Source organism: Erigeron canadensis, chromosome 5 (assembly GCF_010389155.1).
Source record: "Erigeron canadensis isolate Cc75 chromosome 5, C_canadensis_v1, whole genome shotgun sequence".
Lineage (NCBI taxonomy): Eukaryota > Viridiplantae > Streptophyta > Magnoliopsida > Asterales > Asteraceae > Erigeron > Erigeron canadensis.
The window spans coordinates 31,606,872-31,621,467 of NC_057765.1; the positions used below are offsets into that span (position 1 = coordinate 31,606,872).

General features: G+C 33.4%; 1 protein-coding gene across 1 annotated transcript; it reads right to left on the reverse strand.

Annotated features, from left to right (window-relative positions):
• Positions 1-103: 103 nt before the first annotated feature.
• LOC122599027 (ubiquitin carboxyl-terminal hydrolase 14) lies at positions 104-6,965 on the reverse strand. The gene is made up of 20 exons (XM_043771471.1): positions 6,690-6,965; positions 5,825-5,996; positions 5,607-5,719; positions 5,183-5,519; positions 4,998-5,092; positions 3,813-3,946; positions 3,672-3,728; positions 3,498-3,575; positions 3,300-3,354; positions 3,165-3,206; positions 2,954-3,034; positions 2,658-2,856; positions 2,509-2,566; positions 2,289-2,411; positions 1,531-1,619; positions 1,349-1,438; positions 1,090-1,260; positions 890-1,005; positions 694-814; positions 104-521 (listed from the first exon to the last, which is right to left on the reverse strand). Exons 1-20 carry the CDS (start codon positions 6,789-6,791, stop codon positions 343-345), a joined length of 2,412 nt encoding a protein of 803 aa, XP_043627406.1. The 5' UTR covers positions 6,792-6,965; the 3' UTR covers positions 104-342.
• Between the last annotated feature and the right edge of the window lie 7,631 nt (positions 6,966-14,596).

Consider the following 14,596-nt stretch of genomic DNA (forward strand, 5'->3'; position numbering starts at 1 on the left):
ATTAGGATTCTTTTAAAAAAAGGCTGCCACATTTAACATCCAAGAATGATAAATCTCATTCACGATTCACGAAAGAGAAGAAAAAAAAAAAGTGAGAACAGAATTCTGCAACATCTTTGGAATTATAAGCTGGTATTGGCACCAATATATGATCCCACATAGTGGGGAAAGAGCAAAAAGTTAGCGTCAGTAAATCCAATATCTACTCTTAACCCCCACCACCTCCCTTTCCCTCTTTCAAATACAAACCAGAACTCCCAGGGAGTAAATAGAAAGATCCAGGACAGAAAGAGCCAAATCAAATGGTGTTGCGGAATATAACTGAAACCCCGCTTGGATTTTTCAACTTTGAATCCTCTCATAGAAGTAGAGGTAAGCCATGTCTTTCGGTGGGTCTTTAGAAACACCCACTTTATCATCATTGAAAATAACCCACCTTCCTTCTTTGTATACATGAGCTACATAGTGCCCACATTGTGTGGACGTGCCAATGTGGCTCACCAGTCCAATCAGTCGATATTCTGCAAAACCACATTACAATAATAAGAGAGCTAATTACAGCATAGGGTCTTATACTCTTTATCTAATCTTCACATAATGCCAGGTTCATATAAGAAAGTCTTCTTCTGAGATGTCGCTTTATAGATATTTTTTATGTTAAAAGTATGAAAGGTGAAAGTTTAAAAAACTAACTTCCATTCCCATCAGGTAATGTGGCATCAACAGTAGCACTGCTGGATGCATCCATATCTGTGGGCCCAGATGCAGCAGGGGGGTTAAAGATCCAGTCCGTTGCTTTCTCGATGTCGCCACCCTGTAGTAACCAAACAATCACACAGCTGAACTCAAACAATAATTACAAAATATTTACGGAAAAAAAAAAACTTACAGAAGCCTTCAATGCCTTTCGAGCTATTTCTTCTTCAAAACCAAAGGACATCAGCGTAGAAACTTTAGATGGATCAACCTCGTTTTTAGTCTCTTTATGAATGGGAGCATCAATGTCTAAGAAGTTTACAAAAAACAAAACAGGTGTTATGCAATTATTCTAAACATATGTACAAAAAGTGAAATAGTAATAAGCAAGACCTGGATCGTCCATGTGAGAAAGTAACCAGTTCATTGCCTCTTCCACCCCAGCATTTGAGGTGTTGATTGCAGCCTTTTGACAATGGAGATGGTTAAATCCCATCGAAGCTAGTTGGGATACAATATCTTCATTAGGTAGAAGCTTTGCCGACTCTTCCTGGGCTCCAGGAGCTACATAATACATTACTCAAAATATGAAGTTGTTGCAATTCAAGGAGTGATAAATTGTTAACTGGATTAAGACCGAAGCAAGACATACCATCTTCAGGCAACAACTCTTCACCTGGCTGAAGACCTTTGCTTCGCATGTGACTAATGTCAATGATATCATCAACATCTATATAGACATCTACAATCCAACCAAAGATAATAATATGAACTAGAAATAAAATTACACATTACAGAAAAGGATGTTTGTAGATTAAAAAACATAGTATGTACCAAGCTTCTTTGGCACCCAACCAGCTTCCATAACAAATTTTCTCATATGCAGTACCAAATAATCAGGGAATGATGTCAGGCCTGCAGTCCTGTGGAGACGCAAAACCAGAAACAAAAATAAACAAATAATTTAATAAAATCAAAAAGATTAAGAAATATCAGCCTGGAAAGAACAGAAGTCTAGACTAGATGTGGCAAAATGTATGGTGACGGCTGGTTGCCAAACGAAACAGAATGTGTCACAGTTTAAAACTGAACAGGTAAGGTTGGGTTGACCCAAAAACACAAATCTTGTTATGTTTGTTCAGTAAAAATTTGTAATCTTTAAGAAACATTGAAGTGTTTTATTGCTACCACAATTATCTCTCCTTCCCATGATAAGTGTCTTGTCGCAGACTCTTCTATACTCCCTCCTAGGAATCAGTTTTGTGAAAAAGCACATCAAGGGTATAATGTGAAGTTGCTAAGCTGTTTTTGGAAGTGGACATTTTTTTCGGGACAAACTAAAATAGAAGACGTAGACACTTATTTTGGGACAGGGAGTACTAATCTAAACTTTGAATAATATGATTGAAAAGATTTTATGCATTAAAAACACCCTTTTAGCTAAACTTTACGTTATCTGTTTAGCTCGTTAGAAATAAATCATATCCCAAATCAACCCATTCACAAGTAAACAGGTCAAGATTTCCATCTCTAGTCCAAAGTATACACGACAAAATAAGTAATACAAATGTAGCAGAAAGCAGATAGATTACTTGATTGCAGTTGTTCTAGCATTTAAAGCAGTGCTATAGAAACCTTGCACCTCCTCCGGATGAGAAAAGCTATTTAGACAATCACTTAGCGGCACCCTCGGACGTACAATTTCATCAGAAGACCTGTTACCATTAGATTTAAAGTTCCTCTCATAAATAGTGTCTTATATTTAAACAGCATATAAAGAGCCACAGCAAACCAAAGGTATACTTGACTTACAGTTCCTTCCCCTCTGCCTCTTTTTGTGCCTTCAATTTGTGGAACTCTTCTAGCTCCTCTAGAATATGAACAAATGATCAGAGCTAATGAGCTAGATATGCTTTTAGACAGAAAGCTAACAGATTCAAAGTTAAAAGGAATAAACTCACTTCTGTTAGTAGCCTTCTCAAGTGGAATATTCAACGAAAGAATATAGTCATTTCTTTTATTGTAAGCAACCTTTCCTGAAGGACACTGAAGGCGCTCTTCAATTCCAAACTTGAAACTCCTAGCTGGATCTGATTCAGGATTACTGGCATTAACTCGCTCAACTTGGTCAATCAAATGTAAAAAGAATTCCAGAGCATCCTACAGATAGTTTAGTTTCAGTAATCTACATAGATCATATGCTAACAATTAAGATGAACAAAAGCGAAACACAATAGAATGTAGAATAGTTGGGTACCTGCTGACGCATGGTCGAAAACTCGGGATGGCTGGCTGCAATTACCGCCTTAAACATCCTGGGACGAATTCCTTCTTGTTTCTATAAATATAACAAAAAGAGTAATCGGTTAGTTCCATCACCTCCGAAATTAATTCATAATGAGCTTAAATATCATCAATTAACGAAAGAGCACATGAAACGGCAAGCACAAATTCAATGACAAACTCACAGCTCTTAAAGACGGGTCTACGGCATTTGCCACATCGTCATTCTGCAGAATGAACAGATGATGGTTAAGTCAGAAACTCACAATACAAGACCTGGAATGAAAAAATAAAAATCCAAGCAATAAGCCTCAGCGTACCTTCACTGCCGGAACAGAATATTTACCAGAAAGAAGACCATTAGCAAGTTTTGTTCTACCAATAACAAAAGATAAAGAAAATAGTTTAGAAGTGATGGCAAATTCTGATCGACTGATAATGTGTCAACACAGTCCATATATCTAAACTCTTTTCCATTTACTATAGTTAGTTGACACTCTTGGAGAACAGTAGCTTACAATTGCATATTAAGGTCTACAGTTGGATCAGCTGGAGCAATACTAAAAGCCGTTTTCAAACTTTGGTTCTTGTAGTACCTGAAAAAGGTAATATATAAGATCATATCTACCCATCAAACACGTAGAAATTAAATGATTAAGAAGCATGTCAACCAAAAAAAAATGTATACAAACCGCGAAGAAAACGAATGAGTTGAGAAGATAACTTGCATGGTTGCAGCCAGATAACAACTGCATGAAACAGAATAAATCCACAAGACTTTAGCACAAATGACAAAGGTTTTTAAATATTTCATCAGAATGAACAAAATCTACCTGTTGCCAAGATTAATTAGTCCAGTATATCCGGGTCCAAAAAGTGGTTCAACTTCCTGTCCACTCTCTTGAATCCGATTCCAGTCAAAGTTAGTATTTTGGTCAAGCTCCTTTTCGGCTGTTGTCATTTCTGTCTGAAAAAATTTAAAGTGATAGATCAACGATAGTTCATCCAACTAATATTTATGCCTTCTCCATTGAACTATGTTAGCATTTTCCAGAAGGCATAATTCATTTACTTCGAGAGTTAATTTAACTTATCAAGGCAAATGTAATGACAATTTCATACCAGTAAAATACTGAAATGTCATGTGTTTTGACTGTAACGCTATGTTATTAATAGTGGTTAGAGGTCGTCAGACAAAAGAGCTTATTATCGGCGCTTTTTTACCAATGTCGGTGCTATGGTGGTCCACGAAGCAGTAAAATAACAATGCTACTGTGTTTGTTTATTCTATTTTTTTAATTTTTTTATTTTTGCAAGTTTTTTTTTAACAGCAAACTATTCCACTCCTACTCCTAATGCCTAAATTACAGGAAGCCTGGAATGGAACCCATAGCTCTTGACCAATATCTAATTCTGGACCGATATAACTACATAGCTATAGCGCTTTCTACATATGCAAGCTTGTAGATAACAATCAATGCCTAGTAACTCTTTAAATATATATATATATACACACACACATAGGTTTTAGGTTAAATAAAACAACTATTAAAGTAAAACAAATAAAACAATAGGTTTTTCTTCATTGATAATCATCGTGCATCATGTAAATCATCGTACATCAAATGCTTCGTGAATCTTCGTGCATCAATTTAACCATGATCTAAGGGTCAAGATCTTGTCTTATTTGTTTCACTTTAATACTTGTTTTACAATACCCAACCCCTATATATATATATACATATAGCGGATTTTGTATAAGGTTATTATACCCATCCTCCAACAAGTTCATATGTCATAAACAAAATAGTTCATAAGATACATATTGCACAATCTGAAAGGAAAGGAACCCTATTTTATTATACAGTTCTAAGAGGCTATGATTAAACAATCAAACTCATTTTCCTTCAACAAGATCATGTTTTCTAAAACAATTAGTGCTTCTTATGATGCAATTTGCACAAACTAGAAAAGCAAAAAATAATATTATTTATATATGATTAGTTTCGGATGCTTACCTTTTGCAAGGAGGAAAAATCAATACCAAAAAATGCCAGATGATCCGCCAGATAAGGATCAGTCACACTGTCATCCTCCGGATAAGAAAAAACATCTGAGCTGCCAAAATATGGAACTCATAAGTATATTTGAATGTGTCAAGTTAAAAGTCATAGGGAAAATTACTTGAACAAGTTGGCATTACCTGCTCCTTCCAGATCAGAAGTTATTGTCCCAAGCTTTACAGCAAGAGGATAACGAGTCTCATTATAATGTTCGATGGCATGGTTATTACCACCAGTCCCATCCCAAAGTTTCCGCCCACAGAGGATCATTCCATCAGTTAAATTCAACCACAGATTGTCAGTCTTGTCACACTTGGCACATTTCCATCCAGATGGAGGAATTTTTACACCATTATCTATCTGTTTCAAGGTCAATGCATGTTCACTAACTTGCTTCGTATCAGCTGTCCAAGATGCAACTTGCTCCTTCCGTTCAGCACCCTCTGCAATTATAACTGCATCAACTGCCAATCGTACCTGTGCATAAACAACACTTAACCTTTTGGGAACTAAAACATTAATAGAACTCAACTATCTTTTAGGTAAACAAAATGAGAATAGTGCCTTCTCAGGTAAAGCCACTGATGGAAAAGGAAGAGTCGCATAATCTGGCAGAATTACTATGCTGAAAGTTTCATCATATTCAGGTTCTTGATTATCAAATCCCCCATCAATACCTACAAAAACAAGCGATATAAATATAAGCAATCATGCAATCAAGATCATTCAAATAACTTATTACGGAGTAAAAAAAGGAAAGAAAGAAGAATAACAGGTAATACCAATAGCCAAGAGAGTAGGTTTCTTTAGAGGTCTATCTTCGGGAATTGGCTTCTTTGTATGTTTAATATGCAAGTAAACTGGGTCACCAGTCTTCTCAAAATTCCAACCAACATAATCCTTCCCAAAGGCAAGAAACGTGTTCATGTCCACAAACAATCCACCTTCGGATTTCTGAGAAAATAGACACAAGTTATTATCAAGATATCCAAAAATCAGGTATAACAACACCAGGCAACAAATGTTTACATGACTTATTGATAATATTTACAAAAAATAACTCCCTGTCCTAATAAAATACCGATAGTTTGTTAAACCTAATCACAAGTTCACAGCCAATGACATGTACCAAGTAAGAAAACCATACTCCACTCTGGAAACCGCAAAAAGTAGTTTGGAAATTTCTTATTCCTAAAGTACCAATTTCTGAGAACATGAAGTCAGTTCCATGACAAGTTACACCAAATCCCTTAGCTGTGCAATGTGCATTCAAATGGCATTAACTTTGGCATCAAATATCATTATACTTTTGCATTCAAACTGATTTTTTTTTTTTAATGTTGACCTCCAATCTAGCTAATTTTTTTCTCCTTTTATTCATAAGCCCTATTTCACACACCTATTTAAAACCATATATAGATACAATAAATTAAACCTAGCATCCAAACACATATAGAATACATACATATACATTTATTATATATTATATATACATACATTAATATATAACTTATCATTCTGAGCCCTAGAAAAAGGTAGATTAGTCAAAATACACAAACCCTAGCATTTCATAAACCTCTTATAAAAAATAAACTAATAACAGAATTAATATTATATATATATATGTAGATACACACATATGTATACCGGAGTTTCGAAGCTGATACAGCATTCCTGCTTATAAATGCGATTTGTAGGTTCCGGAATCCGAACCCTGGACAGATTCGAACGCAGCAGTTCCATTTCCATATTATTATTATATTTTAATTAATTACTTTCAATTACAGTTTTTTATGTATATATAAACTGTATGTATATATGTATGTGTGTGTATTCGTTTTGGTGCCCTAAATTATTCCGATACTTAACGGCGAAAAAGAGTCACCTCTGTGTGTATAAAGTGTGTATGTTTTTGTGTTTATCTTGGAAAGCAAGTCCTCCTTTCTTGTTCAATTCTACACGCCTTCATTAAAAAGTGTAAAGTTACATGAACGGTCCTTATAGTTTGGGCTAATTATATGTTGGTTTGTTCTTTATGTTTGAAACATACACATATGGTCCCTTTAACTTTGTATTTTACAAGTGTGTAGCCGATTAAGGGCACAAGGAAAGCCTATAGCCACCGGTCCCATCACCATTCACCAAGATCATGTTAGTCAAACCAACACCACAACTTATGATTACGGGTGTTATCGAACCGAGTCAAACTTGAGCTCAACATGGTTCGAGCTCGGCTCGAAAAATATTTGGTAGGCTCGAGCTCGGATCGATAGCTCGTCGAATTTTCAGTGTGTAGGATCGAACTCGGCTCGAAAAAGTCTCGAGCTTGGCTTTATATATAAACATGGCTCGAGCTCGACTCGAAACTCGGCTCGAAAAGCTCAAAAACATATACAAATAACCCTCATAGAACTTGAACTTTACTATTTAAAAGTTATATATATAAATGTATACATAATATATTGTAAACTCGAAAAGCTCGATAAGTATTCGAGCTGAACTATGTAAAGCTCGAACTTTACTCGATAATTATTTCGCGCTTGAATATAGGGCTCTAGCTCGACTCGATCAAGTCGAGCTCCAGCTCGGATTGCTCAAAAAAGCTCGACTCAATGGAAGCCCTACTTATGATGTAGTAGCTTATTTGGTCTTACACAATTCTTAATGTTCACCATTTATGAAAGTAGTTTTAGAGTTTTTCTTCTAAATATTAACATAAACTTTTTTTATCACCCAAACCGTTATAAATTTATATAAGAAAAGTTTGGTATCATTGATTATGTTATTTGTTGTGTTATCTTATTGTTATACGAGGAAAGGTTATTTAAGAACTCACAAATAAAAAAGAATGTGAGAAAAGTTATGGACCACATATTTCCCCTACCTTTATCCCTCTTCGATTAAATAAAAAAATTCACTCAAATCATTTAAAATGATTTATCTCACAAACCGTAAATCGTTAGATGAAAATAAAAAGTATGGGAAGTCTTAAAATTTCGTCCTCTTTCATTAGAGATGAAATTTGATATACTTTTGACGACTTTTTAGATTTCGTTTTTTTCCCTCTTGTACTTATGTACCTACACATGTGTAGTATATTTGTTTTCACATGTAAATTAGTAAATAACCATCTGTACACAAAAATGAAGGTTAAGGTCGGAGTCCGTCAATCCATGGCGGAGCCATAGTAGCTAAGGGCGGGGGCCGTTAGGTAGATCACCTATCACCGATCACCCCTTGTGACCTATCACACTAAGACATATCACCCTCAATGACCTATCACCCCCACTAGCTACCCTTTATGAATATCTGTAAGGTCGAAGCCCGTTTCGAAACAAATTTTCCTTGAACCTACACGTCTAGGTTATGGATAAGTATGAAAAAGAAAACGAAAATTAAAAAATCGTCAAAAGTATATCGAATTGCATCTTTAATGAAAGTGGACGAAATTTTAAGACTACCCATACCCTTTTTTTTCATGTAACGATTTACGGTTTGTGAGATAAAACATTTTGAATGATTTAGATGAATTTTTCTTATTTTATAGAAGAGAAAGAAAATGGGACAAAATGAGTGGTCCATCTTTTTTATTTGTGAGTTCTCAAAATAACTCATCCCATTGTTATTTGTAATAAACTATGTTTTATTGTAAAGGAAGAGAATAAGAAAAGATGGAGAGAAGGGATTGATCACTTTATTAACAATAAACAAGGGATATATACACACAACGATTTGGAGTGGGCTCCAAGTAAGAGAAGTATAATAGGAAACCAAATCTATATAAACATCCATATAATCATTTACAATACTCCCCCTTGGATGTTTATTATACAATACGCTCTTAGAGTTGTTGGCTCATTAAAAACATTGCTAGGAAAACCCGGTGGGACAAAACCATAGTCAAGGGAAAAAGAGTGCAACGCGTATTGTGTCTCCCCCTAATGACGATATCACTTTAGAGTTGATGCAATCCAATATTCTGAACTAACTTCTTGAATGATAAAGCTCGAAGTGTCTTAATGAACAAATCTGGATATCTCTATTATTCTTTGATGTATCATTCTTTAGGTTGAATAATAAAAGCTGCATCACCTTTATACAAAATTGTTGGAGCGTTGTTTCTTGAAGAAATAATGAAAATCCAAAAACATGTATGACATTACCTTTTGAGTGTCCACTTGAAAGATTATGCCTCGTTAAAACCTTATTAGATAAAACCCAATGGGACAAAGATCTAATGAAGGGAAAAGAGTACATAATTCGTTAGATACGTTCAGAGATATTGCCTCATTAAAAACCTTGCCTGGAAAACCCAACGGGATAAAACCATGGCTAAGGGAAAAAGAGTGCAATGCGTATCTTCTCCCCCTCATGATCACATCACTTAAACTCATTAGTTAACACAAATCAATATCACTGACCAAAATCTCAGGTTATCGTAATAAGTGTCTCGATAATCAATTTGATTTTCTCATGAACCAACTTGCTATATGTTGATTTCTCCACATATGGCTCAACTATCCAATTTAAGATTTCAATATGCATCAAACGTTTCATTTAAGTACATACCCGTACTTCATAAGTAATGATATATAACAACTTTAATTTAAATGATCCATAATGAGCAATCAATAACTATCAAAACCTAGCGACACTTTTGAACCAACATTGTGATCATTGCCTTTGAAAACCGAGGGGTTCTTTCAACATCATGTGACCTCGTAGCCATGAGCGCCACTTGTCCACAAAAAGTATAGCTTACATTTTTAGCTATTATGATGCTCAATGATATTAGTCTCAACACAGTCAATTCGTAAATCAAGACAATCTTTATCTTTTATCTCACATTCATTTTCTAATAATTCAATTTGTATTGGACACTCTCTCGGAGTTCCACTGAAACTCATATCATATTTAAATCTAAATTTCTTTATGGAGTTTCATAAGCAAACATAGTAATTTCTATGGCACATTTCAGTAAATACGCACTAAGGCGGTTCTATCACATTCGAATTTCACATAGGCTTTTAAGCTTTTCAAATCACAAAACATGTTTTTATGCAATTTATATGTAAATCTTAATACCAAATGAGCTATGTTCGCATTCTTTAGACGCAACTCAATTATCTTCTTTTGCCAGACTTTCAATAGATCAATGGTTGCTTCCACCATATGACATTTCTTGTCCAGAATAAATACAAGATCCGTTCAACTATCTTTGTGCCAAATTTTCAATTTTCTCATTTAATATCCGAACACAGATCATCATCATATAACTTACGTACTTTCAAGTGCTTGGACTTCATGTCCTAAAATACTAGCATCTTTTCATCTTTGGCCAATCATTCATATCTTATCACATATGCATGCATGCTTTCAAGATCCTCACCATTATACATATTCTTAGCGCTATCATATTCAATCAGTCTCGATGTCGTTTTTATCTATTATCGATTCCACAAGTCTTTAGACATTTCACAATTTATTGAGATCTCATTATTTCTAGGTACCCGGGGTTTCTCAAAACCTTTCATGTCTGGTTTCTCATCATCAATCTCTTATGGGTCTTTGTACCTCGAATTTGACCATCTTAATTTTATGATCCTTTTCTTTTGAGGCTTTTTATTTGGAATCAATTTTTCTACCACTTTCAAGTGTGCGTAGACTCATTACCAATAGGAGCATTAACAGCTTTTTGGTCAGTTTACATTGCTGGAAATTACTAAATCATGTGAATGAATTATCCCACAAATTTTAAGTTTATATTCATTGATGTGAGAATATTTGATAATTCATTTTTACTCATTGCAACAGCTGCTTTTCGTTTTTCCCTAATGTTGGGAACATCTCCCCCTAATGTTAGGAAAACTAAATCATATTTTTATGAGAAACATAAGCCATAAACAAATATCTCAATGATGGCTTTATTTACTACGAACTCATCTTTCATGGTTAACTCATACCCAAAATAGCCATACTAGTGTCTTTTATCATACATTTTCGAACTGAATCAGAACATGAGCCTATACACTTCCAAGACACGACTATTTTCCCAACATTATTTCCAACATTCTTTAAAGTTTCATCTTTATGCATTGTGGTGGAGCAACTTAATAATATATTGCACATTCAAAACTCTTATGAGACAAATGTGATTTCTGACCATAAACTAATTCAATGGGGAGGAAACACAATAATCTATTGGCATGATGCGAATTCAAATTATTGCATGTTAAATAACATGCCCCAACTATAAGTCATTCATTTGCTCTCAGATTATCGTTTGCTTACAATAAACTGTAATACTTAATAAGCATTTCAACAAAAGCAAAAATCCAGTGATCATCATAAAATTAATCATTATCTCCAATAAAATAGCCAAATATATAACATGCTCGCAATCTTATAAGATGAGCAATCAATCACGCAAACTTCATGTTGCGATTTTTATGACCCATTTAGACGATGAATCGGTTTTAAAATACTAAATGGTCTTTTGGACGATGTATAGTATACTTACATCTCCTTTGCATATGTTCCATCATATAAAAGGACTCAATCCTTATCACAGTTGGCATATACTTTTCTTATAGAGCAAATGACCTCGATTCAAATAATCGCTTTAAGAATCTCTTGACTCTTTTATACATTTCGCATCAATAATTGACTCGGGATGGTCCATCCGGTCATGCCAATCAATTATATAATCTTGACTCATAAACCTCTAGTTTATGACCACGTGTGCTTCAATTGCACTTGACATTTTAAATCATATTAGAGAATATAGTACATCGGAACTGTGAATCTTTAATTCTCCTTCAAATTGATATAAACTCTTTTGAGTTTTCACACAATTCGATATAATATTGATATTAGCCTCTAGCTATATCAAACAAGAAAAATGTTTTATCACAATAAAATAACAAAATTTGCTAAGCACATATATGCCATTAATCATTCAAAGAAAGCGTCGTTTAAGCATATGTAACCATGTAACTTACACAAACATTCTAAGTCAATTAAGATGACCATAATGTATCCTTTTTGATGACACATCTATCTTTTGCACATTATCACTACCCACTTATCTTCTCATAGCTAGTGAGAGCTTGTCTTATCATCTTAACCATGTCATGAATCAAATAATCATAGTCCATGAAATATTATATGTGGACATATATATGTGTCTTGGTATAAACCATAATACCAAAAATTTAGTGTCTCAAAACACTTTTAAAATGTAGTGTCATAAAATAATATGATATCTCATCGCAAAAGAAATAAATCACATGAATAAGTTACGTATTATATAACATGCTTCACAATCTTTTGTTACGTGCATTTTTTTTATTGACATGTCATATAAAAAACACCACAAAACTCACCTCGACTACGTGAAACTAGAATCTTTCGCATAAGTATATTTCACTAAAAGCTCGTTATTAGCTACAGCCAAGGATCAATTTAAAACCTTTAAAGTTGTATAAATACCACATGTTCTATCCAGGAACATTATATCACAACCCAAATGATGCTCATTCGCTAATTTAAATTTAGAATTAACAAGCTTTTTTTAAAAAAATATATGATTTTCATCGTTTCCTTAAAATATATACAATCCAAAAACAAAAACAAACTTTAACTTCATTTGTTTAACGATGATAAAATTCTAAACTTTCTCATACTATCATGACCACTTTCAAAATATTTCACCATAAGATAGATAGATTATGCGGCCAACATTATAATCTCATGATTCAATCACATTAATTTTCTCAAGAATCTTCAAATAATTCAAGTATAATATGACATTAGCCTATAGCCTTATAAAGTGAGCATATAATTCTTAATTGCACCTATTTATCATTGATCAATTGATGCGATATACTTTGGCACATGACACCCAAGTGACATGGAGAAATCTGTATAATTGATCTTAATTGGTAAAATCAACACATCATTCATCATCAAATTATATCAAATACACACGTACTTTCTCTTTGAAAACGTAATCAAGTTTACAAATTACAAGCATATAAAACCTCTTCCTTTTAAAGCATATCATTCAATATATCAAGTCGAGCATATATTATATTACTAAAACATATCGGATATCTTTTCAAAAAATCAACTAGCGTGACTGACTTTGAGTAATCAACTTGCCATATTGCAATATCCATTTTCTCTATAATTCGTACCTTAATATTTGCACATAATACATTAATGAAGCAAGTATGATCAAATAAATCAAAAGCGACATCCCCTTTTGAAGCACATAATTTTATAAGTTGTAATATTTTACGAATAAACTTCTTTGGATTATAGCTAATAAACAAGTTGTATGCATTTTCATAAGCTCTATATCTTTTGCAATTAATTAGTTAATGCTTCATATAACATGTCATATTGTTGGCAAAGGAGTTAACCGGAACGCTTTAATGCTTTGGAATATGCCTATAAAAAAAAGACTGGTTTCATGCTCACTTCGATCTTTTCCACACACATTGTTAGGAATAATATATACTATACGTTTCTGAAGGTAATAATAAACAATTAAACGTATACACTTTGTAATTTCTATTAAAAAATTATAATTAATTTAATGGTGCATACGTGATTTTGATGCAATTAATTGCTCCTACAAATAATCAAGTCAAATTCACATAAGCTCAATCAAAATCCTGATACTTTCTAATGACCTAATTTTATGTAGTTATTATTCACTGATTGGTCAATACGTATGTTAGCAAACTATTTTCTTGTATATATTGATTTGACTCTAAAAATAAAAACCATATTTGCCATTTGTCATCAAACATGTACCACGTAACTAACGATTAATACCATATGTTAAAACCGATCCATATTTACCCGTATCACTTTTTCGAAAGTTAGCAAAAGAGTAACACATGATTTTACATGTTTTCTATTATGATTTTAGATCATGTTTAGTACATGTATGAATATACATCTAGAATTTAGAATCAGATTCATGCACATAGTTCAATAAAAATTAGAAAAAAAATTCATTGTGGTACGTATAAAACATACTAAAAACAGGTTTTTATTTAACCAATTATCATCCATGTTTTCTATTATAATGTTTTAATGGCCAAGGCAGCAAAGATAAGTTATAGATCAAGTTAAGATCCTTTTTAATAATTTGAATTAGCTTAATCAAATTAATGCATAATATAATCACGATTTAAAATCACACCTCTTCTGATTGAGTTGAGTTTTTTTCATCAACGAATTGCCGACACATTGTTTTCTTGCCATCAATTAATTGTACTTCAAATGATAATTATCCAAATCAAACCACTTGTTGAGCTAAATATGATCGTAATCAAGTTTAGCTACCGTTAGCGGTCAATTCAGATAAATCATTCAAATATACATATGTATAACACAAATAATAGAATCATGAACAAAACATATATTTTCTTTTTAAGAATGAGAGTCACCCAAATTCAATTACTTGTCGAGATAAACAAGGTTGTAACCAAGTTCAAGTACCGTTTGTAGCAAATTCGGACCATCATAATTCAAAAGAA